The 26319-nt window shown below is 43.2% G+C and overlaps 1 protein-coding gene across 19 annotated transcripts in view; it reads right to left on the bottom strand.

Annotated features, from left to right (window-relative positions):
• Positions 1 to 26319, bottom strand: part of CACNA1C (calcium voltage-gated channel subunit alpha1 C) — a 724379-nt gene that overhangs the window by 192443 nt on the left and 505617 nt on the right. For 11 of the 19 annotated variants that reach the window (XM_079140298.1, XM_079140285.1, XM_079140283.1 and 8 more), the window contains exons 6-8: positions 22438 to 22596; positions 15786 to 15982; positions 4662 to 4765 (exon numbers count right to left, since the gene is read on the bottom strand). In XM_079140298.1, coding sequence (XP_078996424.1) covers positions 4662 to 4765; positions 15786 to 15982; positions 22438 to 22596 — 460 coding nt within the window. Of the gene's footprint in view, positions 1 to 4661; positions 4766 to 5080; positions 5185 to 15785; positions 15983 to 22437; positions 22597 to 26319 lie in introns of all 19 variants that reach the window. The other 8 variants (XM_079140296.1, XM_079140300.1, XM_079140301.1 and 5 more) reach the window with 1 other exon arrangement.

Raw genomic sequence — 26319 nt, 5'->3', positions numbered from 1 at the left:
TAAGTACAAGAAGACTGTGATGTGCCTTATAGAGAAAATATATGTGTTAGGTAAGTTTCATTCAGACATAAGTTGAAGTGTTGGATGTGAGTTCAATGTTAATGAATCAATGACAGGTACTAAATAAAGTGTATTTAAACAGAAACACATGAACAAGATTATGTACTGAGTGGTTGACAAAATATTGTAACCAGAGAGGCTCATGGGACTCTAACCCTGTATTTCCCTGTAAGGTCAATGGTTCAGTATTCATTAATTCAGTGTTTGTGGTTACATCACAGAACAAAACTATTGTGCATAATGAGAATCAAATATATGCGTGGCCAGCTCATCTGTTCCCACCCACAAGGAATGTGTGTCTGGCCTTTAATTGTTTTCTTCTTGGCCCAGATATTTTATCTTAAATGGTGCCATGATCCAGTTATACTTTCAGTTTATAAAATGCCTATCCTCCAGGACCTCTGCTTTTCTGGGCAAGAGATGTGCCCATTTCCCAGAAGGTAAAAAGATGGGGTGATTACACATGTAAGAGATTCTGGGCCATTTGCAAACTAAAGGCACACATCTGAAGTCCTGTTCCCAATCACTTAAAGCAAAGAGTAACCGATTCCACAGTGCACACTTCCACCTGCTTCCACCTGCTTATAGCTTCAAGTGCAATTTCAAGAATCTCAGTGTCACTGTTGTCATTTTAATTCTAACAGGTTGTAGATTGAGATTTTGGAGAGGATTTCTATCTTGCCTTGTCATAAATAAGGGGTTCAGGAGGGAATGTTCCAGATAAAGGATGCCTAACCATCAGTGATCAAAATATTTATTTATATTTCTACCTTTCTAATGGAAACTTTAAAGAATGTCATTATCTTCATGAGCAGAACACATGGAGCACAATTTAAACTTTCTTGACTGGATGAAGGACATAATTTATGAGGATGTGTTATTGAGCTGGGCTGCAAAATAGTATTATTCTGAATTGGTTAGGGTTCTACACCCTCTGTGCCCAGTCCGGAAGACTGCAGTACTACTAAGCTGGTAGCCCTGCTCTCTCAAGGCCCATTTGCAGGGCTGCAGCACCCCTCCTTCTGGGTGGTCTCTGCAGCTTCTTCCTGGGATTATTTCTGCTTCCCTGGCTATGTCCAGGACCCAGACTGTAGATTGCTTCTGCTGCCTTTCTGTCCGCCCTTCCAATTGTGGCTTTTGCTTTTCATGTCCCCATGACCTAACTGTAGTTTACAAACATTGGATTAATGGGTCAAATGAACTTGGGGCAGATATACCATGAAGGTTAGGGACAGAAACTATGGATTCGCATTGTTTGGGCTCAGTCATGGATCCTCTACTTTTCACCTGTTAGAATAGAGTTTCCTCTTCCAAACTTCACTCTTCCTCTTTGTAGAATGGAAATGTGAATAGGACCTAACTCATAGAGTTCTTGTGAGTAAGTGAGTCTAATACACAGGAAGCACGGAGTGGAGAGCCTGATGTGGGATGGTAGCAACTACTCATGCTGTCCTAATGAATGTGATGTGCCTCTGCAACTTTTTTGAGTGCTTCTGGAAGGTTTGGTTTATAATCAGAATATTGTAAGTGACGAGTAAGTTGGTGTTTTGCTGCATTCTTGTGGTGACTATTATATCATCTTAGGTAATCAAGATGCTTGATTCAAGACATTAACACTTTGTGGTCAGCCAACAAAAGCCTGCTTCTAGCTTTTGTCTCTGTGTGGGCTGGGGGGTGTCCATGAGTGGCCAGCCCTTGACATATTAGGAGAGGTCTCCCTAAACCAGAAAAGGGAGATGTTTTATCTTAGACACCTCTCTGTCTGGGCAAAGGGCCAATCTGTGATTCTAGAGCTGCCAGGAGCAGACTGCAGCTTTGCGAGTGGGCAGGTGGCAGGTGCTGGGAAGCTCTCCAGCAAAGACCAACACATGGACTCAAAGTCTCACAGTTTCCAAAGTCAAAGAGCCTTAATGTTCTTGTTCTCTGTTTGTATTACTAACCACAAGGTTTTGGATAAGATGTTTTTATATACCCTTTCTCACTTGGACTGAGGGACACCAAGACATGGCTTCCAAATGACCTTTTCTCTGATATCAGCATCTGCTGTCATTTGATTTCCCTGCTTTGACAACATTAGGAAGATCATGCCTGTGGGAGGGGACAGAGAGTCTCCTGCAGGGAAGGGTCTTGTGGTCCAGTTCTCATTCTCTACTTCAGATGCCTGAAAGAATTTTACTTCCTGGGTTTGGTTCCCAATCTCAGAGGGAAGAAAGTGTAACTACATTCTCTTAAAGGTTTGGAGCTTTGGCCTGCGTTATGGTCCAAAGTCACTCAATGGACATCTAGTGATTCACCAGTGAAGATGGCAGCCAGGCCCTGACTGAGTGCTGGTCCCATCCTGTCATTTACCAATGAAGGGACATTGTCCTAGCCACTTAATGTCTCTGGGCTCACATTCTCATCTTTAAAAGGAAAGGTTAAAGTTGTTGAAACTGTGATGATTCTATTCAATAATTACAGTTATGACAGGTGCCAGGTAAATAATACTCATTAGAGTGACAGCACATTACTGAGTACTTACTAAACAGCAGTCAGTGCTGCATTTTACATGAAGGATCTCATTCTATCATCACAACTGCTTATGAATTGGTTATTATCATCTTCATTTTATTCAGAAGGGAAAACTGGTTTGAAAAGGTAAAGTTGCCTAGCATTATGCATCCAACAGGTGCAGAGTTGGGCACCCAAATTTCTGTCTTGAAAGAGGAAAATGATTTTATTTTTCAGTTATTTCCCTAGAGATTCACATATAAACCCAGGGCATTTTCTTGTGTTGGAACAATAAATAAAAAATAAATAAAATGAATAAAAATAAAAACCCTTCTACCCTCCAGGCAACTAACTAATCAGGAGATTCCATGATTCTGCTCATCGCTTTTTTTTTTCTTTCTGTGTTTTGTGTGTGTGTGCGTGTGTGGGGGTGGTGCTGGAGATGGAACCCAGGGCCTCGCTCATGCTAGGCAAGTTCTCTACCACTGAGCTACACCCCTAGCCTTGCTCATTGTTTTTGAAAGACACTCCTTCCACGTGGCCTCCCCTGAGCTAAAGGTACAATGCCATCAAGGGCTCTGATGGGCCATCTCCCATGGAACAGGGTGGGGTAAGATTCTTTCCTTCACCCAGTTGCCAAGAGTGAACCCCAAGTCCCTGCATCGCATGCAATTGCTGCAGGTGGGCACTGCTCTGCCCCACTTATGTACTGAATGAAAATGGACAGCAACCTCTCCCCTCAAGCCTGAACTCTCACCAGCCCCTACCCCCAGAGTCCCCAGTGTTCATGTCCCTATACTTCTAGGGAAGGCTATCAAAGCAGTTGGCTTGTCTTAAGCAGAGCAGGAACAGATTAATCCTACCCCCACCCCAAGGAGAAAAGGCAGCAGAGTGGGTTGCCCATGAGTGGTCACCAGGAGCATTTAGGTGTCAGGCCTTGGCATGGCTGGTGTGGACTGGTAAAGAAGAAAGTGGCCTGAGGAAACATCCTGAGCCCCCCAGTGAAAACATGGCTGTCCACAGGGCAACATGATGCTCCCCAAACTGTGTGCTACCTCTGTCACTTTCTTTTCTTTCTTTTTTTGGGGGGAAGGGGTACTGAAGATTAAACCCAGGGGTGCTTTATCACTGAGCAACATCCCCAGCACCTTTTTGAGACAGGGTTTCACTAAGTTGTCCAGATTGGATTCAAACTTGTGCTCCTCCTGCCTCAGCTTCCTGAGTTGCTGGAATTACAAGCATGTGCCACCACACTCATCCTCCATCACTTTTAGCTTTATATGAGCAAGGGCTGAGATCAGGTAGATTTTATATGATAGCCAACTAGGTAAATTTAAATGAAAGTAAATTCCATCCCCTCTATTCTCAAATAACCTATAATTTTAAATAGTTAAGTGTCTTTTCCATTCAGAAAGGGAAACATCAGTAATGGACTGCTCAGCCTATGAATGAGAACTGAAGTAATTAGATTTTTGGTCTGTATTTGTTTATCGTGTGTGCGTGTGTGTGTGTATGGATCAAATAAAACTTTCATGTGCTAAGCAAGTGTTCTACCACTGAGCTACACTGTCAGCCCTACCTATATTTTAAACCAAACTATGTTTACCCTGGCCTGTTCAACACTGAATAAAAGTAATCTGAAATTGTTACTATTAGCCTTAAAATAGTAACTGGCCCAAGAGATGAGGCAAGTCCTTACCTGCAAGCCTGCTATGTGTGTTGAAATCACATCCTATATGAATCCTCCCTCAAATTCCTGCTGCAAGCCCTTTCCACTCAAGTGTCTCCCCATGCTGCTCCCGAGGCTGAGGTTACTGACATACAGGAAGCATCCTGCCTTCCTTAACAGCTACTTGGGGTTGGAAGGGGGCTGATGAGGAGAGAGGCAGGACTAGGAATCTCTTCTCCATCATCTATCACCCAAACCAATGGATTCCTTCTTGTGCATTTGACCCTTTACCCAGCCAGGCCAAGGACATTCACTTCAAAGCTCCTGAGGTAACCCCTTATCCCAGGTTCATCAGAGCCAGAAAAGGAAAGAGCCAAGAATAGCAGAAAGAATAAGTAAAAATAAATGGAAAAATCAAGACCTTTTCCTTGGTCCTGCTTACCCGCTAAGAACACCGAGAACCAAGTTAAGTACAAAAAATGACCCTATGATGATTAGTGTAACAAAATAGATCCAGGGCCAGTCCCTTCCTACGGCATCATTGACCTGGAAGAATGGAATGATAGTTAGTGAGGCACACATAGCAACCGAGCATGGCCAAGTGCCAGCCACCGGCTCCCCAAGCGCTGACCCAAGCAGCGCAGGGACCCGAGGATCCTCTAGGTGTAACTCAGAGGTCAAACAGCCTGCCTGGCCAATAGATCAGAATTTGTGGTTGAATGGAGACTTTTTTTTTTTTTAATTTTCTGGTTTTCCTGGGCCTGTTAAGGTCCCGCCCTGAGGATCCTGGCAATGGTCATAGTTGAACCTGGGACCTTGCTCGGCTGCGTTGTAAAGAGGACATAGAAATGGTCAGCTTACCCGCTCAACACACCGAGAACCAGATTTAGAACGAAAAAGGATCCAAAGATGACCAGACTGACAAAATACACCCAGGGTAACTCATAGCCCATAGCGTCTTGCATCTGGAAAGATGAAGGAAAGTTAGGAAAAAGAAAGCAGAACTGAGTTAAAGCAAAGAGGCAGGTAGAAAGGTGTGTGAACATGTCCAGAGGAGACAATGGGACCGAACCTGTGGATCAGGATCTACCACTACCCTTGGCTTCATCTCTATTCAGAATACTTCACTGTGACCTTGATCTGAACTGTGAAGGGCCTTCGCAGGCTCTCTGTCTTAAGAGGAATCTTGCCTTCCTTCTCTGTTCTTTTATTTTATGGAAAAGAAAAATTTCTCCAATGTTTTCTATCCGCTTGTCAACAAGGTAGGTCAACTCAAAATATAATTTCTAAGATATGGGATAGGTTTAGCTGAGTTGGGTTCATGTGGCCATCAAGTCTTCCATTGTACCCTGAGGCATCCTGACCTTGGAGTATGAAGCATGTCAGCTTTTACTGACAAGCTGGGGAATTGAAACCTTACAGGATGGGTAAGGAAAGAGATCTTCCTAAAGGCTTGCCATCCAGACCCTGGGCTGTGCCCAGAATTTGGAAGCTAAACCTCACTGCTTCTTCACAAGCTGTATAGGCCACAGGTCAGAAAAGGCAGCCATTTTGGTTCATGCATTCAGAGAAGGGTACCTGTGCCTGTCACCACAGCCTAGATAGAACTGGTGGGTATAGCCAGAGGCATGCCAGAGCCAACTCCTATGGGCTGTGGAGGATTCACAGTGTATCGCTTCCCAGCTCTGTGTTCAGTGACTTCACCTTGGTAGCTTGACAATGACCATGGTGGAAGTATTTACACCACAGAAATGGGCAGCCACCTCAACCCCCTCACTTGAAGCAACTGTTAAGCATTTATAAGAACAAAATTGGCTGGAGGGTGGATATGAAGATAGGTCACAGAGTAATGTTTTAATCAGAGGAAATTTATTTTGATTTTTTCTCAAAACTACTTATTCAGAGGCTTTTTGAGTAGACAAAACAGGGTTTAGTTCTAGTGTCCTAAAAGTGAACCTAACATTTTCTTTGTGAAGTCAGTTTATAGAACCCCAAATTCCTAACAGCCAAGCTTCCTGAATGACTTGCATCAGTGGTTCTTAAAGAATGGTCCTAAATACCAGCAGCATCCTGCATCATGGAGACCTTGTTTAAAAATGAGCACACTTGGTCCCCACCCTGAACCCATGTTTTCACAAGTCCTGAAACCTATTCTGATGCATGATAAAGTTTGAGAACAACTGATCTATCATTCTCTCCAAAGCTGCTAACTTTATCTAAAACAACATAACAGATGTTGCATTTGCCCTCATCTCTCGATTATACTGTATGGCAGTGTCGCTCAAAGTGTGGTCCTAAGACCATCAGCATCAGGATCATCTGGGAGAAGTGACAAAGCAGGTTCCTGAGTCCTGTCCCAAGCCCCAAGATCTCAGTGTGACTCATAAATCTTCACTGTAATCAGCCCAAGTGGTTCGAAGTTGTGCTTAAGCTTGATAACCAATGCTGCAATTCCCACCTGGCTTGCCTCTGTGAATTAGAGGCCTGGTGGGATATTAAGACCCTCATCCCTCAGGGCTTCTCACACTATCAAAACCTTATCCATGAACTGAAGTATGCTGATAAATATTATGTACTCTGTGCTTTGAACAATGAAGTTTGAGGAGTACTGAGAGATCTACCTAGTCCCATTGGTTTGAAGATTATGTCCCAATATGTTCTTTAGGAATCTATTAATACTTATTTTTGGCTTAGAGAAATTCACCAAATATAGTCACAGCACATGATGGAAAAATTGTGTCTGTGGATCCTTGGTTTGAAGTGAATTAATGAATAGAAGAAGAGTTCCCAACCTCTGTCCACATAACCATGTCACAATTAAATTCAATTTAACAAATTTATTGAGCATTTCCGTTCCCACCTACCCTGCGCTCGTTTCCATAGCACTTATCACTTTACAACTGTGCAATTTGTTTGTTTATGAGTTATTATTTTCTGTCTTCCATGCTAGATGATAAACTCCACAAATTTTGTGCACTGATGAATCCCACGTGCCTGGAATAGTGCCTTGCACGTGGTAGATACTCAGTAAATACTTGTTGACTGAATGAATGAATTTAAGATGTGCTAGGTGGTATGTGTAAATAGCAAGCCCTTCTTAGTGGAAAGACACAAGTAAAAAGCAGTTCTAAAGACAGGGTGGTAAATGCCAATTGTAGGAGGAAATAGGGAAAACTGGCTGGAGGAGGCTGAACTGGTGAGGGAAAAATGTGGCAGAGCCAGGGCTGTGTGAACTTTGTACTGTGGAGTCACTAAAGGCAAATGGAGTTAAGGAGCAGGAAGGAAGCCCAGAGTTCATGTGATCATCTGACGGGAATGGGGGTTTCCTAGGAACTTGGCCAGTGTTAAAAATAGAGTGTACAGCTGTAAAGCCTTCCTGGCTGTGGGATGGAGGATTTTCTCAGTGGTTGAACTACTAAAATATCCAGCAAAATAGCAGCTGCTAGGAGAGGCAGGGCAGAAGGTCTTTGGTGGGGATGTGTGAGTGTAGGGGAATTCTGTCCCCATCACAGGGAGCCTGGGATCCTTCCTTTGAACCTAGAAGGCAAAGGAGACCAGAGGAGGAAGACAACATCACACCAACACAAGCTGGGCAGGATGAGTGAAGAGAGACCAGGGAGAGAAAGACATAGGAGCTACAAGGCCCTGTCATGGTGGCCTTTCAATACCAGAGTCTGCACATCTCATTGTGATGTGGGGACCGTGAGCTGACCCTCTGCCTATTCTCAGCATCAGTCCTATTCAAATCCACATTTGTTCACCAAGTATTCACTGGGTGCCTACAACATGTAAGGCATGGGTTCTGTCTTGAACCCTCCGCTGCAGAGGAAGCAATGGAGTTGAAGATGGCCTGAGATGGGATCCCAGGCATCTGCCAAAGAACGGCTTCTTAGGTCAGGAGTGCCCTTGTGGTTTTTCCTTTCTGATTATTACATGCTGCTAACGAAGTTGACCTTACCTTTCCTCTAAATTAGTGCTTCTTTAATTTGGGGGAAGGTAGAAGGTCAGAAAACACTGATGAAAACTATGAACTGGCACCGGAAAATGTGCACATACATGCAGAATTCTGCACATAGTCCCAAGGGGCACTGACCCCCTGAGGCCCAAGCCTAGACCCCATGTTACTGACCTGCTCTAATGATCAACTGCTTATTTCATCCAAACCCCAAAGGAAAGCTTTTACTTTGTGGGGGGTTGATGGTGGCAAAGGAGGTCTGCTCAGAGCAGGTTCCCTTTTCCTGTCCCTAGATCACTCCCCTTTCCCCCATCCCCTGGCCCAGGACAGTCTGGAGCAGCCACTCCCAGGAGGCGACTGTGTGCTCACCACAGTTCATCCTCCCAGAGCTGCCTCCAGAGCCAGGGCAGATGGTGAAGGGAGGGAGGGCTGGATGGCGCACCCCTCCAGCCTCCCCAGTATGAAATCTTTCCTCACTGGTGCCTCATACCCCTCTAAACTTGGTGAACATTTTACTTCATCAAAACCCTGCCCCCAGGCCATACAAACCCACAAGGCTTGCCTTGGGACCTAGATTAGTGTGGGCATCCTTTCCTGTGTGCCCCACACAAGGCAGGTGGCTGCAGCATCACTATGGACCTTCAGTGAATGGAACTATGAACCTGAAGTTCTTCATCCTGTAGATGGCCAGGTAGTAAGGAGGAAACTCATGGTCTCCCCATCTTCCCTGTGGTCCTACAGGGAAAGATTCTGTTGGTGCCTTCCTTGGCTGTGGGCCTTTGACTTTAGAGGTTCAAGGTGGGGACTAGCAGGTAAGGGCTGAGAGGAAGATGGTTGAGAAATGAAGGAACTTCTAAGGTGGTCCTGGGTCCTGTTGCTTCACTGGGTGAGCAACCCCCAGAAGGTGCTTCTCTGGTCCCCCAGTCTGAGAGGAAAGTGACCCTTTTGTTTTCTCTCTTTCTCCTCCTTATTCTGGGCCACCTACTTTTGGGGGGCAGGCTGGGTAGAGAGCACACAGTGTTGGGTGGCTCTGAAGTAGGGCGATGCCTGGAGTGATGAGACTCATGTCTTAAATCAGCCGGAATGCATTATTAAGAAGGGGAAGAATAAAGAAAGTCGTATTTTATAAAACGACCCAGATTGCTGACACCCTTATTTAGAAGTGAAAAAGGATAGGTCTTCTCAAGCCATTAAGCTAGATGTTTCTTAGGTCTATAACAAAGGAGCCGTGTGATTTCCCCAAGGAGGCACCACAGAGAGGCATCTTGATGTCTACCATCTGCAGTTCTCAGCCCCAGGTCCAAGAACTAACAGGATGACCCCTGCTTTTGCTAAAACACACAGTCTGCTATCCCCAGAGTCTGTGGACAGAATAAAGGGAATGCTGAATGAAAACTACCAAAAACCCTTCTGAAACCAGTAGCTAATTCCTAGAAGGGGACTACAACCTTAAATCTTTTAATCCACCATTTGTTCTCCCCAAAAAATAAGAATAAAAGGAATAACACCTCCCTGACTTTTCCCCTCGGGGCATCTCCTGATCCCTGCTGAATTGGTGAGTCTCCATGTCATGTGTTCCTTCTCCTGTAATGTTCTTGGCACAGGCACCATGGATCCAAAAAGACTAAATAGTTGCAGCATGTGCCAAGAGAGGCCATTTTCTGTCAAAAGGCAGGAGTACAAGCTCATAAAAGTCACAGTACTTTCCATAGGGTGTCATTAGAGTACACAATTTGCTGTTGGTGAATGCCAGTCAGCCCAGGACAATGACTCCATATGTCAGTGACTTCTTCTTGCCTCATGTCACTGGAATGTGAGTGTCTACCTTGTGGGTCACTGAGTGAGCAACAAGTGGGAAAACAGGTTTCATCTGGTTCCCTTCCACCCCTGTACCTTTTTATTGTTTTTCACTGAAAATTCTTGTCTCTGAGCACAAGTAGAGCCTCTTTCACCTCAGAGAAGAAAACAAACTTCTAACACCAACACAAGCCAACAATCAAACTCTTCTGTGTATTAAAAAAAAAAAAAAAAAAAAAAAGCCCTGAACTCAGATGGGCTCTGCAGTGACACTGTGAGGGAGGTTAGGAGCCAGAGAGCATGGCAGCCCTGGTCTGAGCACCTGTCCGGGGCACAGCTGGCTCACAGTCAGAGATGCTTACAGCAGGCCGAGGGGCCCAGGTTGATGCCTCCAATGGACCTTAGTGATCTGCAGATGCCATGGGTGAGACCACTTTGGGTAGGCCCAGTGTTCCTTGGGTCTGGGGAGAACCTAAAACACAGGTTACCCTGGTGTCCCAAACTGAAGGCTTGCCATAGGCACCTGCTCTCTTGCTCCTCATTCAGTCTTGGGCCAGCAGAATCCCACTCCTCCCAGTGTTCTGTGCCTCTGCACAGCTCTCTGCACTCTGCATTAGTAAGCCACACTCCTTCAGGTGTTCTGCAGGTTAGATCCTGAACTCCTGGAGGGCAGCTCTTATTCTTTGCCCCATGCCCGCTCAGCCCTGGGAACATAGTAAATGCTCAATAATTATTGCCAAATTGAATTACTGAATATTAAGTCTTACTCATTTAAAACCAGTGAAATGAGTGAAATAAACCCTATGAATGGATGAATGAATGAATGAATGAAAACCTCTAGAGGTGCTAATTCTCTTCATTCATGTGTTTATGAATCATCAATTTATTGTTTAACTAGTGGTTTCTCTGTTTTAATCCGCATATGTACTCAATGGTTGATACTCTGAAATTAAAAGTTGAAGACTACAGAGTCTCTTATTGGTTCCCCATGAGTTGCCCAGGAGCTGAGGATTTTCTCTCTGATTCCTTTTGAATGGCTATTGGTTCATCAGCAGAATTCAGCTCCTCCACTTAAGATTTTTGATATGTGTTTAGACTCGTTCTGTATTCTACAGTGAAAGATGGTGGGCTTTTGAAAGAAAGGTGGAGTGGAAAAAAATGGATCAAATACCCAAATTTAACCTGCTTGGATGCAAAAGACTTTTGTCAAAATGAGGGGAATTAGTGGCTATTTGTGTCTGTGTGTATATGTGTGAACTTAGTAGGAGCACCTTCTCTGCATAGGTACAGAGGATGGCAACATGAAATGTGTAACTGACAAATGACTTACAAAACATTAAATCATTAGACTTTGTTTCTCAAGGTCTCTGCGAATCAAAATAAACCCCATTGTGGGACTACCAAAGACATTATTATGTAATTCTAAAAAATCTTTTCTTTCTCAGTAAGAATTCTTTCTAATCTTATTTTTATGCTCAAACTTTCATTTTTAAAAGATCTGTAGAAGAACTGATTATGGAGAAGTTGCTGAGGAAACAATGAGTGGTGTCAGGAACAGGGTGACCAATGGGGTGGGAGGGGTGGGAGTCTATAGGAAGGCACACATGTCTTCTGTGCCACACAATATTCTCGGTGTCCCTAGATCAGAAAATGGGAGAGCAGAGGCCAAAGGAATCCTCTTGATCAGTATTCAGGCACCTAGATACTTGCAGACTCGGGACACACATTCTAGTGTGATACCTGCTCTCACTGCTGCCTCCCTTTCCCATGAGTTTCACATGCCACCTTCACTGGGTATTACAAAACCTAGGTCAGTGACCATATTTTTCTATTTTCCATGAGCATGGGGCTGTATCAAGTGCTGAGCACAAAGATATTTGATTGATTGATGCTTGTGCTTCTTAGTTATGACCTGGCTACAATTTGAAAGAGATCATGCTCAGAGTTTCAGACTGATGCTCATTATCAGACCATATCTGAGAATCTTACACAGAGATCTGGAAGATCATTTAGCCTCTTCTATCTTTTGGAAGGCACATGCCTACATCATGTAAGACAAACAGTCTTGAATTATTTGCAAATAGATAGGAAAGTTAAGTTTAAGAAAAACACCTGAAAGGGAAACTAATGGTAATATTATACTATTATTATGCTTCCTTCTTTGGAGTGTCACTGCTCCTACAGAAGAAAATTGATGCTTTTAATCAGATCACATCCCCTCCCGCTCCTACCCACTCTGTTTTTTAAGAGACTTGGACATTCTGAGAGTAAATGGAGAAGTCTTGGCTTAAGAGATCATTTCCCAAGAAAACTCTACACAAATCTAAGTTTTTGTTTCATTTCTAAATCCCATACCCTCTCCTTTCCCTGTCACCTGTAGACTCTGACAACAGGTCACTTTTATTAGGTAAAAGAAATGTTGTAAGCAAAATGTTTGGCTTGTCAGGTCTCAACCCAATGGCTTTCATAAATGAGGCAATGTTCAAGTATTGTGTGACCAACTTTGATTCTATTTTTGGTTCACTAACTCAATTTGAGTATAGAGTACCATAAATGATGTTAGTGAAAAAGAGATACAGACTTAGTATCATCTACAATAGGAGGCAGGAGTCTGCTCCAGGCTATTGGATATGTCCAAGGTTCCTTCTATATGAGGTTACATATAGTGACTCAATCAATTGCTACTGAATCTCTTCCTTCTTCTTCCTCCTCAGGGGGCAGTACTGGGGTTGAACCCAGGGCCTTCTGTACAGCAGAAAAGTGCTCTGCCACTGACTGAGCCCCCAGTCCTTTTCACTTTTTATTTTTACACAAAATATTGCTACATTGCCCAAGCTGGTCTTGAATTTGTGATCCTCCTGCCTCAGTACTCCCAGTAGCTGGAATTACAGGTGTGCACCACTGTAACTGACTTAATGAATTCTTTAATACTTTAATGACTTTTTATTTTTCCCAGAAACATCTATCCAGCTGTTTGTTTGTTTAGAATAAACCTACTACCTGGATTTTCATTTATTGCTATACTTGAAATCTTGAGTACACCTTTCCATGTTCTTTGACTTGTACTTGGTACATTCTTCTGAGAAGACTCTACTTCCCCACTCTCCATAGAAGCTATCTCCCTAGACTGGTTCAAATCCAGTGGCTTCAAAGCAGCCACATATAGATTCAATAAGTGAGATTTCTAGGGTTTTCAACTCCTCTTGGGCATCAGAATGGCCTGGAGAGTTTTTTTCAGAATGCAGATACTGAGGTCCTAACTTAGGAACTTCTAATTCAAAGGCTTGGAGGTAGTTCTGGGTATTTGTATACTAAGAAATTTCTATATTTGATGCAAAAATATACTGAGATTTGAGAGTTTATGGGTTAAAGATATGGCATGGAGGTAAGGAGAAGGAATGCAGAAGAGAAAGAAAGGGGGAAAAAGGAAGAACTGGCTACAGAAAGGTCAAAGCAATTAGAGAAATTGGCAGCAGGAGCATTGGGCTGGGAGCTGCTTCCATCATGAGTACTCCAGTAGGTGCCTCTGCTTCAGCTTCAGGTGTGTGTGTATGTGTCAGGCACACACACATAACATGGCCACTTTGTAAAGGTGCTGGAAAATCTGAGCGAGGCACATGCCATGAGCCTGGGATCATCTTTCACCTCCAACAATTTTTCCATTCCCAGCCTGAGCTCTATCACACACACCCCAGGGGAGAAAACACAACACAGCTGCTGAAAATTAGTAGTTGCAGTTGTGTGCCTCTTCCCATTTCCCTGGTTGCCTGTCACTATTACAGTATTTCTTAGGTCACATCTTATGGGTGGGGTATCAATGACTTTGATGGAGGAGATGGAGGGAGGGATGAAGGAAGATCACGAAAATGCATGAGGGCCATCAGCCAAGTAAATTATACCTATTTCCCCCCACCAGACACCCCCCCCCCGCCACCCTGACCTCAACTTGGTGCCATGGAAGACTTTTCCATAGCAACCGAAGGCATGGGTTTGAAGCTCATGTGAGGACGTTCCAAAGCACATGTATAGTCCATGAACCATGGGTGGAAATTCCCTATTTGCAGGAGGATCTTTCATCCCTGGGTTGGCCAGAGGGACTCACCCAGGTTAGAAGGATCAGTTAGAGCCACTTGGGAATTTGGTCTCCTTTGCTAAGTATAATAAAATTGCCCAAGTATAATAAACTCAAATTCTTCTCTTTGTCTTACAAATGATACAAACCCAATTTCTCATTGAACATAAGCTTGAAAAATATTTTCCTAGTTTAATTTTAGTTTGAGGAAGAGGCAATACGACAATTGTCTTCTGTTCAAAGTATCACAAAACAACAACTTTGCCATGATACAGGTTCCTGCTGTGTGCCATCATTCAGTTTAGAATTTAGTCTGCTTTTTAGACTGAACTGGATCTTATTTATGACTGACTCCTCAGTGCCTAAGAAGATCCCTGGCATAAAGGGACACTCAATAAATGTTTGCTGGGTACAAGGTGCTCAGGCAAGTCTCTAGTAGTCATTGACAGAGAGGTACAAATTTCATAGCAACAGTGGGCTTTGGCACATCAATTATAATGCAAAAACACAGGAAGCAAGGTTTTGAATCAATAGGACATGGTGCTTATGAAAAATACTTTAGAAGATATGATACTGTGCATCACATCTCTGTACTGTTATACAACTCTTCCTTCTGATTCTGGAAGAAGTCAACACCTCTCTTGGCATTATTTCCATTCTATCTGGCAGCTCTGCTGATTGGGAAGGCATTTGCTTCCCTCTCACTCTTCCCTGCTTTAGTTTGTAGACACAGTTCCCTAAGCAGCCTCTTAAGATTGTTTTCATGATGGCCAAATAGATTTGACTATTTGAGAAACTCTGGGAGAGATGATATTTTCAAGACTGGCAACCACTTTATTCGCCCAAAATTCTGGAGAACAACACTGGATCCTGGCAAGTCATTTCTCATGCTGAAGTAGGAGACACTACAAAGAATATATTTTCTGGAGGTTTTACAAATAATGGACTTGACTCTGCCAGAATTGAGACAGCTCAAATACCGTGTATATATTTGCTGATGGGATAGACTGTATACAAATCTGGCACTTCACCAGCTTAAATGTTGGCAAAGTAGTGACAGCTGATGGATAATAAGAGGAGCATATTTAAAGTAAAAGAAAATATATTATGGATTGGTTGGCACTCAAGAAGTGGGACTTCTAAATATATAGCATACAACCAGTAGAGTGTTCTGTTAACTGTGGAAATAATGACAGTTTATTTTTCACATGGACTATCCTAATATGATAAGGTAAGATAATGAGAAATAAAAATATGATAGCATGTCACAGTGCTACCCAATTCAGTAGAAATGGCTTCTTTATAGAATTTCTTTTTGGAAGATCAGGGCTGATTTTTCTCTTTAGACCCAAGTATTCCTCATTCTGCCCCCTTGCTCTCTTTTGGAGAATGAGGTGGGAAAAGAATAAGAGCAAAGGGACTCCACAATGGGAAGAGAATCTCTGTGCAGGCACAGCCAGTGTGTTCACAGAGCATCGGCTGCATGCAGTGCTTTGTAACGTAGCCAGATAAACTAAAGATGGTGTTCCTCTGAGGCTGGTGGGCAGGGAGAAGGGACTATTTAGGGTGATATTTCATGCTTCATTTCTCAGGTAAGACCTGGAAGGACTCAAAGAAACTCATCAACCATTCTCTGAAGATGTGTGTGACCCAGTACCACAGGGAGGAGAGAAAGGGAGATGTGGAGGACAGGCCCACAGCTCTGTACTCCCTGCCCTGAGTGCCTGCTTCCAGGTACATACCCAATACAGCACGTCCGTCCAGCCCTCCATGGTGATGCACTGGAACACCGTCAACATGGCAAAGGCAAAATTGTCAAAGTTGGTGATGCCGTGCTTGGGTCCATCCCACCCGGGCTTGCACACAGTGCCATTCTGACACTGCCGCCCATGGCCCGTCTCCAAAGCACAGGGGGAAGGATCCTCTTCTGCTGGAACATCTCCAAGGTCAGGGGAGAAGAAGAGAGAAAAGGGAGGGAGAGAAGTGGGTGGAAAAAGAAGCAAAGGTATTAGAGAGAAAAGTGACAGGAAAAGGTTGAGGGGATAACCACTGAATCATGCAGAACCAGTTTGAATTAGTCCCCTGCCCCATATATGAATCAAACACAAGGATCGAGGTATTCATTTGAGGCAGGCAGTGACTTAAAAGGTCAGTATTTTCAACTCACTGTTGCAAAAACTGGATTTTAACCTTGGCAACTGATTTAAAGGACAGTAGGACTATTGTTCATTCTGTTGTAATGAGTTGGCACCATGTTCAAGTGGCCGATCAAAGAGTAATGATGGTGCAACTCGTTCAAGTGGAAATTGTTCTGGAAAATGACAGAATATCTCTTTCCCTCTGTTCCTTCCTTCTTCCTTCCTTCCTTCCTTCCTCCCTCCCTTCCTTTCTTGCTTCCTTCCAAGTCAGGGCTACATTGGTTAGAAGATTCCTTCGCATGGGTAGTTAACTGATCCCAGCCAGTAACGCTTTCTGACTACATGAGTTCATTATATATTACATGGTGCATCACCAGGATTCAAGTGACTTCAGAGTGAAGCCTTCTGAGCATGAAGGGTGGACTGATGGTAGGGGAGTGGTACCCACTACTGACTGCATTTTGTGGACGTCAGGTGGGACCGTGCAATGCTGTCCTCCAGCATTAACAACTTTCAGAAGAGAAGAATCATTTCCTGACCCTTAATCAAGACAGAGTGGTGGTGGGTAACAGAATGAACACCTCCTAGGTATGGACAGGACTTTTTCAGAACAAAGTATGACATGTTGTCTGTGGTGAAAGGCAGTTTTGGGGGCTGGGAAGAGCTACTAGCAAATTCATGAGTTAAGATGCAATTTACAATTTCAGTGTGGAAATCACTGGTAACTTTAAACAAGACTTGACTGGTCTAAATTATAGTAAAATACTAAGTTTGTCTTGGCCCCTGTGGAAGGTGAGAGTGGGAAATTCCCTGCAGTTTGTGAAACTGAGGCTCTCATACCTATGGAAGGTAATGACAATGGCAAACAGAAGCAACCTCAGTTCTTACAGACAAAGAATTGCCTCTAACAGCAGTGAAAATACAACAGCAGAGAGAAAATTTGCTTGTAGTTCTTCATTTAGAGACAAGAGGTCACCCAGAATCTTTTCTTTTTTTGTAAGGATCAAAACAATGGCAAGTGTGATCATTTTACTCCTGGAACACAGGCTCTGCTTCAAAGATGATTGGTTGGCTGGTTGTTGCTGTTTGTCACTTCAAATTTGAAACTGTTCACTTTCAAGAGGAAGTCAGAAATAGTAATCTTTCAGAGAGAATTCTTAGGAGAATGGGGTTGAGTGTGGTGGTTGAAAATATATGCCTGCTGTCTCACTGGTGGCAGTATTGGGGGTTCAGCTTCCTCTTCATCTTCCCGATCCTCACCTCTTTACCCCATACACACACCACCCAGAACTTGACTGATATACAATTTACCTGCCTTTCATTTCATCAATGTAAATATACAGTGCAATTTTTTTTGTGCATCTACATAGTTGTGCAACTATCACCACAGTCCATTGCACTGTGTGCAATCAGGCCTTGCTCCTGTCCCCAGTCCCTAACAATCTCATCTGCTTTCTGTCTCCTCAGCTTGGCCTCTTCTTGAAATCAAACATGAAGAAAACCATACATTATGTGGCTCTTTGTGCTCTTCTTCTTTTACTCGGCATCATATTTTTGGGTTTATCCCTGTTGTTGCCTATTTCAATGTAGCCTGTTCCTTTTTATTGCTGAGCAGTGTATTTCATCATACATTTATCCATTCACCAATTGGTGGACATTTGGATTATTTCCAGGTTTCGACTATTCTGAATAAAGCTGCTTCCTGGCTTATTTGTGGCCTGGTGCTCAAAGTTGTATGTGGGTCCTCTGTTTGATGACCAAGGTGACAGGTCTTCATTACTGAACTCTGAGCTGCATGAGGGTGTCCACACCATTCCCTTATTCTAGGGTCTGGCTCCCAGAAGGGCTCCAAATATTAAGCTAGCTGAACTGAACTGCCCTTTAGCCACAATTATTTTTGTATGAATTTTGATATTATGAAATCTTTAGATTGGGGTATGAGGCTATAAAAAGGAGAGAAACTAAAAAGTGAATCCCAAACCTAAATAATACATTAAAAATAGCAGAGCACCTAAAAAAATTCAGTGTTGAGAGACTGGAAGACCAAGAACCAAACATACCATAAATTCTGTTTGGTTCTCACTCATTCTAGAAATAGCTTTCTAGAATGATGTGTTCAGTCACCATGTTAAAGTGCTGGAAGGATATGAGAGATGGGGCAAAAAGAGATAGGGTGAAAAAAATAAAGGGAAAACTTGCATTTCTTTTTCTTCTGTTTTACTTTTTAGTGGCATGATGATGCTGTTGATCTTCACATTGTGACTGCTGATCTGACAGCTTTCCCTGTAACCTCCCTTCCTAAAACAGCAGAAATAAGGCAAAGGGGGAGGCTGCCAAGGAGAGCTCCGAGTGTCCTCAAGGAAAACATATTTGGGGATTTTTACAGATATGTTACAAAGGAAGTGGCATCAAGGGAAAGTGATCTCATTAATAAAAGAGAAAGGGATGAGACTCAGAAAGATTATCATCCACGGGCTCAAGTGCCTCTCTGCTCTTTTAAATCTGTCTTGAACAACAATAAAAAAGATTGGAGAACAATTAAGAAGCAATGATGATCCGGTAAAAATAGGAATCTATAAAAAGCACTAGAGGGAACACTCAAAAAATGTGAGCACACATAAATCAGCAGGTCCTGCAACATGTACTCCAGGGTGAGGGGAAATGAGCTTCAATGTGAAATGCTGGGAAAGTGGGAACACAAAGGCGGAGGAGCAAGTCAGACTCTGTTTCAAAACAGAAACAGAGAAAGGCCATCATTCTAGAAAGTCTGAATTAAGTTTTTTGGTAAAATAATGAAGGCAAGGATTAGGAGGGACTTTAGAAATGTAGTCAATACCAACAAGAACTGAAATCCTGAGAGAGTTCCAGTTAGGGGTTCCAAGGAGAAATCACCAAAGACAAAAACAATTACTCTTTTTAGGTCCTGAGTTTATCGAGTGATTAGAATGAAGGTGATTTCATTGCAGGTTTTAGCCGACCAATTCGTCGTTGGTCCCGGGGGTAATTAGTGTGCTTGAGAGAGCTATTCAGAGTGACCTGGCTCCAAGAGTCATCAGACAGATGGGACAACCAGAAACAAAAGGTATTGGCATATGGTGCTGTATCTGTTGAGGAACCAAAAAGGCGCCTTGCAGATGCCACAGGGATTAGGGAAAAATTGCCTCTTCTGAGACCATCTCCACTGGGGGCTGTTCACTGAGTCGTAGCCTAAAGGCAGAGCAGTGGTTCACCTGGATGGCTCCAGATCTTTCTTGTGTGGATTTTATAGGAAACATGACTCAAAGTTGAAAACGTTCTAAAATCTAGAAGTGCATAAAATTCACAGTCTGTGAAATAATATCAAAATGTAAAAAGAAGAATTTGATGGAAATCTCATTAAAAATTAGAACAAGAATTCATAGCACTTTTGTATAATCTAAATATGCAGAAAATATGGCAATTCAATTTAAAGTCTGAAATAAAAGGGAAAAAAAAAAAGACCACCCAATCCAAAAGTTTTTAAAACTCTTCAAAACACATTGGGATTTGTTTCAAAGATTGCAGGTTTTAGGTCTTCTACTCCATGGCTCTGTTGAGTACATCCAGATTTCTAAACAATTTTTTCATTCCTCAATGGGATTAGTCACCATGGGGTGCATGAGGCCCTGACAGTAGTTGTAGCGTGTCCTGTTGGGAGCAATGAAGTGGGTCCCTGGAGTGTCATCAGATGGCAGGTATAGGAAGGAGGAGGTGGATGAGCTGACTGCAGTGTGTGTGCAAGGACAGGTTTCTCAGCTGAGTACCCTTGACCCCTTTCCAAGCAGGGAGTTTGGTTCCACACACAAGAGTGAGATCACCTTCTGGTGGAGCCTGGCGTGGTGACTTTCCTTGTATTACTTTTCTTGTCCCCTGATGCACTGGCCCATATTTACATAATGGAAACCCACTTCTCTTCTGAACTCTTGGGGTAAAGATAAAACCTGTCACATGAATAATCTGATGAGTCTTGTGGTAGCAAGCAGGAGACTTCTCAGGTACTTTTCCTGGTTCCATTTACTATCAAGAACAATATGATCCTCAATTGGTCAGTCCAATTGGTGAGACCATATCTATCTTCGTCCTATGAGCTGAGGAGGCCATTAAAGCTTTCAGCACTTCAGGAGGCCTATTAGTGGACCCTATGGCTGTGTCCTAGGGAAGAGGTGCCCATCCTGTGTGTTTTGTCTATGATACCCACCATTTTCTTGTTTTGGCCCCTAGGGTCTAATAACAAAGTCTGATGGTTTCCAACCATTATTCAGGGCTGTGATTCTCAGAGGCCCTTGCAGGATCCTTGCCATGAGTAGAAAACATACATTTGCAATTTTCCCATTAGGATGATAGAAATGATGTGCAGTTTTTGGAGCAGTTCTTCTTGGCTTACTGGTGAGCAGACATTTGATGGCATGGCAGGGTTGCCATCTTGGGCTCCTTGGCAGAATTTTGCCATTTCATGGTTCCCCATTTCATTGGTGACAGCCCCACCACCAGTCACTGACAAACTGATGAGGGGTCTTTGAGACTCCACATCTCTGTGACTGCCTGAGGAGTATGGATCAAAAAGGTCACTGATCATTTCCATACAAATGCATAAACTTTACATAGAATTCAATCAGTTCTTAGGAAGGTCAAGAATGGAACTCCAACAAAGTTACACCATTAATATAAACTTACTGGTTCAGGACTAGCTACAGATTAAACTGAATAAAAGGAAGGATTAGAGTTAAAGGGGAAATATTATTCATTATGCTTTGTATTTCTCTAAGCAAGGCTGAAAGTCTCACAAATTTAGTTAGAGGCCAAGAGGTATTTTTTCAATTTAAAAAATTACATATTTTAAATCATGATAACTTATTTTATACAATTATGACCCACGTAATTTGGAAATTATCTCAGGAGTGAATAGTCTCTTAAACAGACTCCATTAAAAAAGTAAAAGCAACTGAGTGATTATGTGACTACAGTGAGATTTTTTTGTTTGTTTTTTGTTTTAGGGGGACACTGTGACCATGTGTTAATGACCTAGGTCATTGCGAATACCCAGTCAATTCATTCAACCAAATCATATAATTCATGCCAAGCAAACTATTTTGGTTTCTGAATTATGAATAATCCATGGCACTGCTGGTTGTATTCAACCTCACTCCCCAAAGCAAGTGGGGCAAAATTTAATTTAATGCCTGGACTAAATGGAAATGAGAAGCAGCTTAGGTGCAAAGGGAGGAGGTATCCCTCAATACTCCAGATAGATGCCCTCCTCTCTCCACCAAGATGCCAAACACTAAGATGACATATTATTTGAAAAAAAATCATAAATTTAACACTGCTCACTGTTTTGAGGTGGAGAATATTTTTCTCAACAAGGTCTTTGTGTTAAACTGCTTTATATCTGTTTAAAGCCTCATCAATTTCTGCTTAAATATTGTTTTAAAGGTCAAGCTGAGTTGTTAGTAACTTAAGACAGTGGTTTGTAGCATATCCTATGAGCCAAAACTCTGGTGCCACTCAGGGAAGTATTTAATGAACCAGCATTGCTTGTTAAATATATTTGTTTTATGTAAGGAACACAAATAGAGGAGTCTCTGGAAGGAAAACACTGATAGCCATGAGATAGAGCTAAACTTCCTCCTCTAGAGATAGAAATTTGGCTGCTGTTAAGGGGGTGTGTTTCCATACCTGCCCTTTCATTCACCCGGGCTTAGGGGCTCAGGGGCTTTTGCCTATAAAAGGAAAAAAAAATTAATTGCAGAAAAGCCAGGATCAGCCCCAAGAGGGTGAAAAGACCATAGGGCTATGAAGGGTGAGTATTTTGACTAAGGGTGTTATTCTCTTCCAGAAAGGTCTTTGATGAGGAGTCATACTGATATGCTAATGGAGCAGAGACACACAGGTTAATACTGATTCTGAAAGTATTCAGAGTCAGATTCAAAAGTGATAAATTGACCAATGGTAGGTTCTTAAGTCTCAAACTGTGTAGTTCATTAAAACGTATTGGACAAAGTTTGAATTTGGCTGTTTTAATAGATCTCTTTCAGTGAAAACAGAAATTGGACACAAGAGGAAAAGAATAAGGATCACTGTTTCTCTCTTAACCATGGTCTGGAATGTGGGCATTTGAATGAAGGGAACCTTCTCCAGCTTGGCTGGACAGGTGACAGCAGTGCATCCAACTGCACAATAAAGAGTTACAAGAAAATGAACAGCCTCTTGGAAACGCTACCTGGAACTCTGCTCTTACCTGCTATGCCCTCCTGGTTGTAGCACGTCTTATGCATCTTCCCCATGAAGAGTTCCAGGCCGATGATGGCGTAGATGATGATGACGAAGAGCACTAGCAGGGCAATGTGCAGCAGGGGCACCATGGCCTTGATGATGGAGTTCAGGACCACCTGCAGACCTGTAAGGGCAGGATCATCAACTGTGATACTGAGAATGCTGACTTCCGCTTACTGAGCCCAGTGCTGATTCGATTGCCACAAAAGCACGATCTCACAGTCTTCTTAGCAGCTCCGTGAGTTGGATATCACAAGCCCTGTTTTCTTTTGTTTTGTTTTTGAAATAAGGAAATGAAGACTCAAGGTCATATAGTCAGTGGGCCACAGAGTGGGGATCTAAATCCAGGTTGGCTTGACTCCAGATCTGTCCTGGAGGCACATCCAAAGAAAAGGACTGGCAGATGCTGTACCTCCAAGGGGAAGAACACATTTTCATCTATAACTCTCAAATCTGTTAATAACCCATCTTAGAGACAACCTAGCACCTTTCACTCTCACAGCAGAGTTCAGTACAGTGAGGACTTACTTTGACCATGGACAGTCATGAAGAACTTATGTCTCCAGGTTTCTTCATCATGGGATTACTAGAGCCTATGGCTGACTACCTGCTATAAAACACAGGCATCCAGAGGGTAGGACTTTGGGTGCTGTAAGTGACTCACCACCAGGGTACATCTGGAAGGTGAGACCTCTGTGACAGGACTAAGGAAAGGGCTTGGAAGGCACCTTCTCTGGACTGAGCGAGCGGACGAACCACTCTCCACTAGAGAATTCTATCAGACTGCCTTCACAGGGGCAGCTACCAGGACATTGTACCTTCCCTTCAAAAGCCCCACAGAAAGGGACTTCTTGTTTAGAAGGCATGGAGTCTCAGTTTGGGAGGCTAAAAAAAAGAGTTCAGGAGATGATTGATAATGGTGGTTGCACAAGAATGTGAATAGACTTAGTGACACTGAACCTATACAATTAAAAATGATTAAAATGGTAAACTTTGTTATATACTTACTAGCACAAGCTTTTTAAAAAAAATCCAAGTACTATACAGATACCATGAGGGTGGGAAGCACACAAAAAACCCATGGAACACCTGGGTCTTGTCAGTGTCCTCGAGGTCTGTAGGCTTGTTCTGTTGTCTCGAGGGAAGGAGGACTCACTTACTTACAGGCTTGACCTTATTGTAGTGCTTTTCATTTAAAGGGAATGCTGCAGGCTTCATTTTCCAATGGTGGAGAGGTGGTTACTGGAAGGTCACCCTCCAATTACACCCCAACAGTCACTCATAAACTTTCTGCCCACAACAAGTGCACCAAATCTTTAAGACCCAGGGGAGAAGGGTGGAAAGGGCAGCTTCCCCTTCCTTCCATAGGACAGTTGTACAGAAAATGACCTTGTAGGTCTCTTCTGACTCATGTACAATAGTATGCACACCTCTGAATCTGAAACAGGAGTCCCTTTAGTGTTCTTACTGACTTTCCCACCTCCCCAATGTTCTCTTCCAGCCACAGAGGTCTTAGTCCACTTCTCGAAGTCTGGGGAGTCCACCTTTGTGTTTACCCACTGCCCCCTTCACTGGGTAAACCAAGTCTGTCACCCTCTCTCAGACCCCAAGGCAGTTGCTGGTGCTTTGAACTCTGGTGGAGTGGTTTTCACAAGGCTAATTAGAAGAATTCTTCCCAGCTATTAAGCCAAGCTGGGGAGAGGGGGAAAAAATAAAAAGAGAAAAGCTGGAATAATTTTACCTGTGGATTAATGAGAGTGCTTTGCAGCCTCCCATTAGAACAAGATGTTTTCAGATCCAAATGATTCCATTAATTAGCAAGTTGTACGCACATTAGTGTTAAAGTATGCAAAGCCATGAAGAAAGTTGAGCTACAGAGCAACTTTGAGAGGTGGCTGCTGGGGGAAGAGCCTTCTAAATGCTACTCACCACAGAGGGAGGGAAACCCAATGTCCTGATGCCCAGGCCATGAGGGAGGAGTTTCATCAGGACTTTAGTGCTGTTATGGATTAGATCGAGTGTCCCCCAAAGGCTTGGACCCCAGTGCACCAATATTCAGAGGCGGGGCCCTGGAGGAGTGATTGGATCATGAGGGGTCTGACCTCATCAGAAGCTAATGGCTTTATTGGGAGCTGGCGAGAACACTAGGAGGTGGGACCTTGTTGGAGAAAGCAGGTCACTAGGGTGTCCCCTGGAAGCATATATCTCGTCCCTTGCCTCTCTGCTTCTCTGCTTCCTGGCAACCATGAGGGGAGCAGCTTTGTTCCACTACACTCCCCTTTGCTGCCATGAAGGACCTCACCACAAGCCCACAGCAATGGAGCCAGCTGATCATGGATGAAAACTGTGAGCAAAAATAAATCTTTCTTCCTTTTAAGTTGTTGACCTCAGGTATTTTGTGACAGAAGCTGATCCACACAAGTGCCAAGTCTGAAAGGGCAACAAATGGTAGGCAAAGTAGTAGACAAAGGAGCTGTGGGCAAGGAGCTCCCCTTCAGGCTACAGCTAGAGGCTTTGGTTCATCTGCCACCTCAGGCTTCTGAGATGTCTAAAGGCTTCCTTTGCTCTTAGGATGAAGACCAGGATTGTCTTGTGCCCCACAAGGTCCTGGATGCACCAACCTCCTCTCCCACCTTTCCACCATCCCCAGCCCCAGCTCCTCTCTCTGGGTTCTGTTTTTGTTTTCGTTTTAGCTGCAAATATGCTATACAATTATGCACCACAGGATGATATTTTAATTAATGATGGGCTTCATATAAAATGGTGGTCCCAAAGGATTAAAATGAAGCTGAGAAATTCCTCTTGCCTAGTGACACTGTGGCTGTCATAACATTGTAGCACAAGCCATTACTCATGTGTCTATGGTGACTGGTGTTATATAAAGCTAAAGCACATGCAATTATATACAGTATATAATACCTGATAATGATAAATGGCTATATGTCTGGTTTATGTATTTACTAAACTGTACTTTTCATTGCTATTTTAGGGTCTACTCCCACTTACAAAGGAAGTTCACTGTAAATAGTATGCTGTGTGCTCCTGGCAGCAGCTGAGAGGCCACATACAGTGGCTGACTGTGCCATCTAGGTTTGTGTGAGTGCACTCTAGGATGCTCACGTGTAGACAAAATCATATAAGGGCACATTTCTCAGAATGCCACCTCCTACTTAAGTGATGTGGTACTGTACTTCCTGCACAGGGCCGCCACACATGCTGTTCCCTCTGTCTGGAACACCTTTGCCTAATTCTTTCCTCTACATCCTTCACCTTTCAGCCCAACCATCTCCTTCCCCAGGAATCCTTCCTTCAATTCCCGGACCAGATATGTTTCTTTGGTTCTATGTCTTCTTGGAATCATTTCCTTTTCTTTGGAGCACTCACCTTGGTTTGAAATCGTATGTATATTACAGTGATTTTAAAATATTGATATCTGTCTCTCACATGAGGCTGAGTTTTGTGAAGATGGGGACTGTGCTTGCTCTTCTCATGATTTTCTCACTAAGGAGGTTGGGTGCAGAGCACTCAATAAATATTTACTGAAGAAGTGACAAAATTTATTTAAATAAATATTGCTACTATGGAGCATGGGTGGGCTTTGCTGCAATAAAGTCTTCTTTACCAATTAGTGGAGAGTGGACAGGTGAGTTTTAGGACCTGCAGGGTGGGACAGAGGCTTTGGAGAGGGATTCAAAGAGGCCAAATGGGATTCAAGGCAGCTGTGGGCTTCCTTGCAGCTGTCAGTGATGCCACCGAGTTCCTGCACAGTGCTCCATTCCTTATGTCTCCATCTGGGCTGTGGCTGCACCACCCACCTGAGCACTCAGGCCAGCAAAAGCATTCTTTA

Source organism: Sciurus vulgaris, assembly GCF_902686455.1.
Source record: "Sciurus vulgaris genome assembly, chromosome: 5".
Taxonomy (NCBI): Eukaryota; Metazoa; Chordata; class Mammalia; order Rodentia; family Sciuridae; genus Sciurus; species Sciurus vulgaris.
The sequence above is the reverse complement of the archived record's forward strand: the minus strand, read 5'-3'. Positions and strand labels throughout refer to the sequence as shown.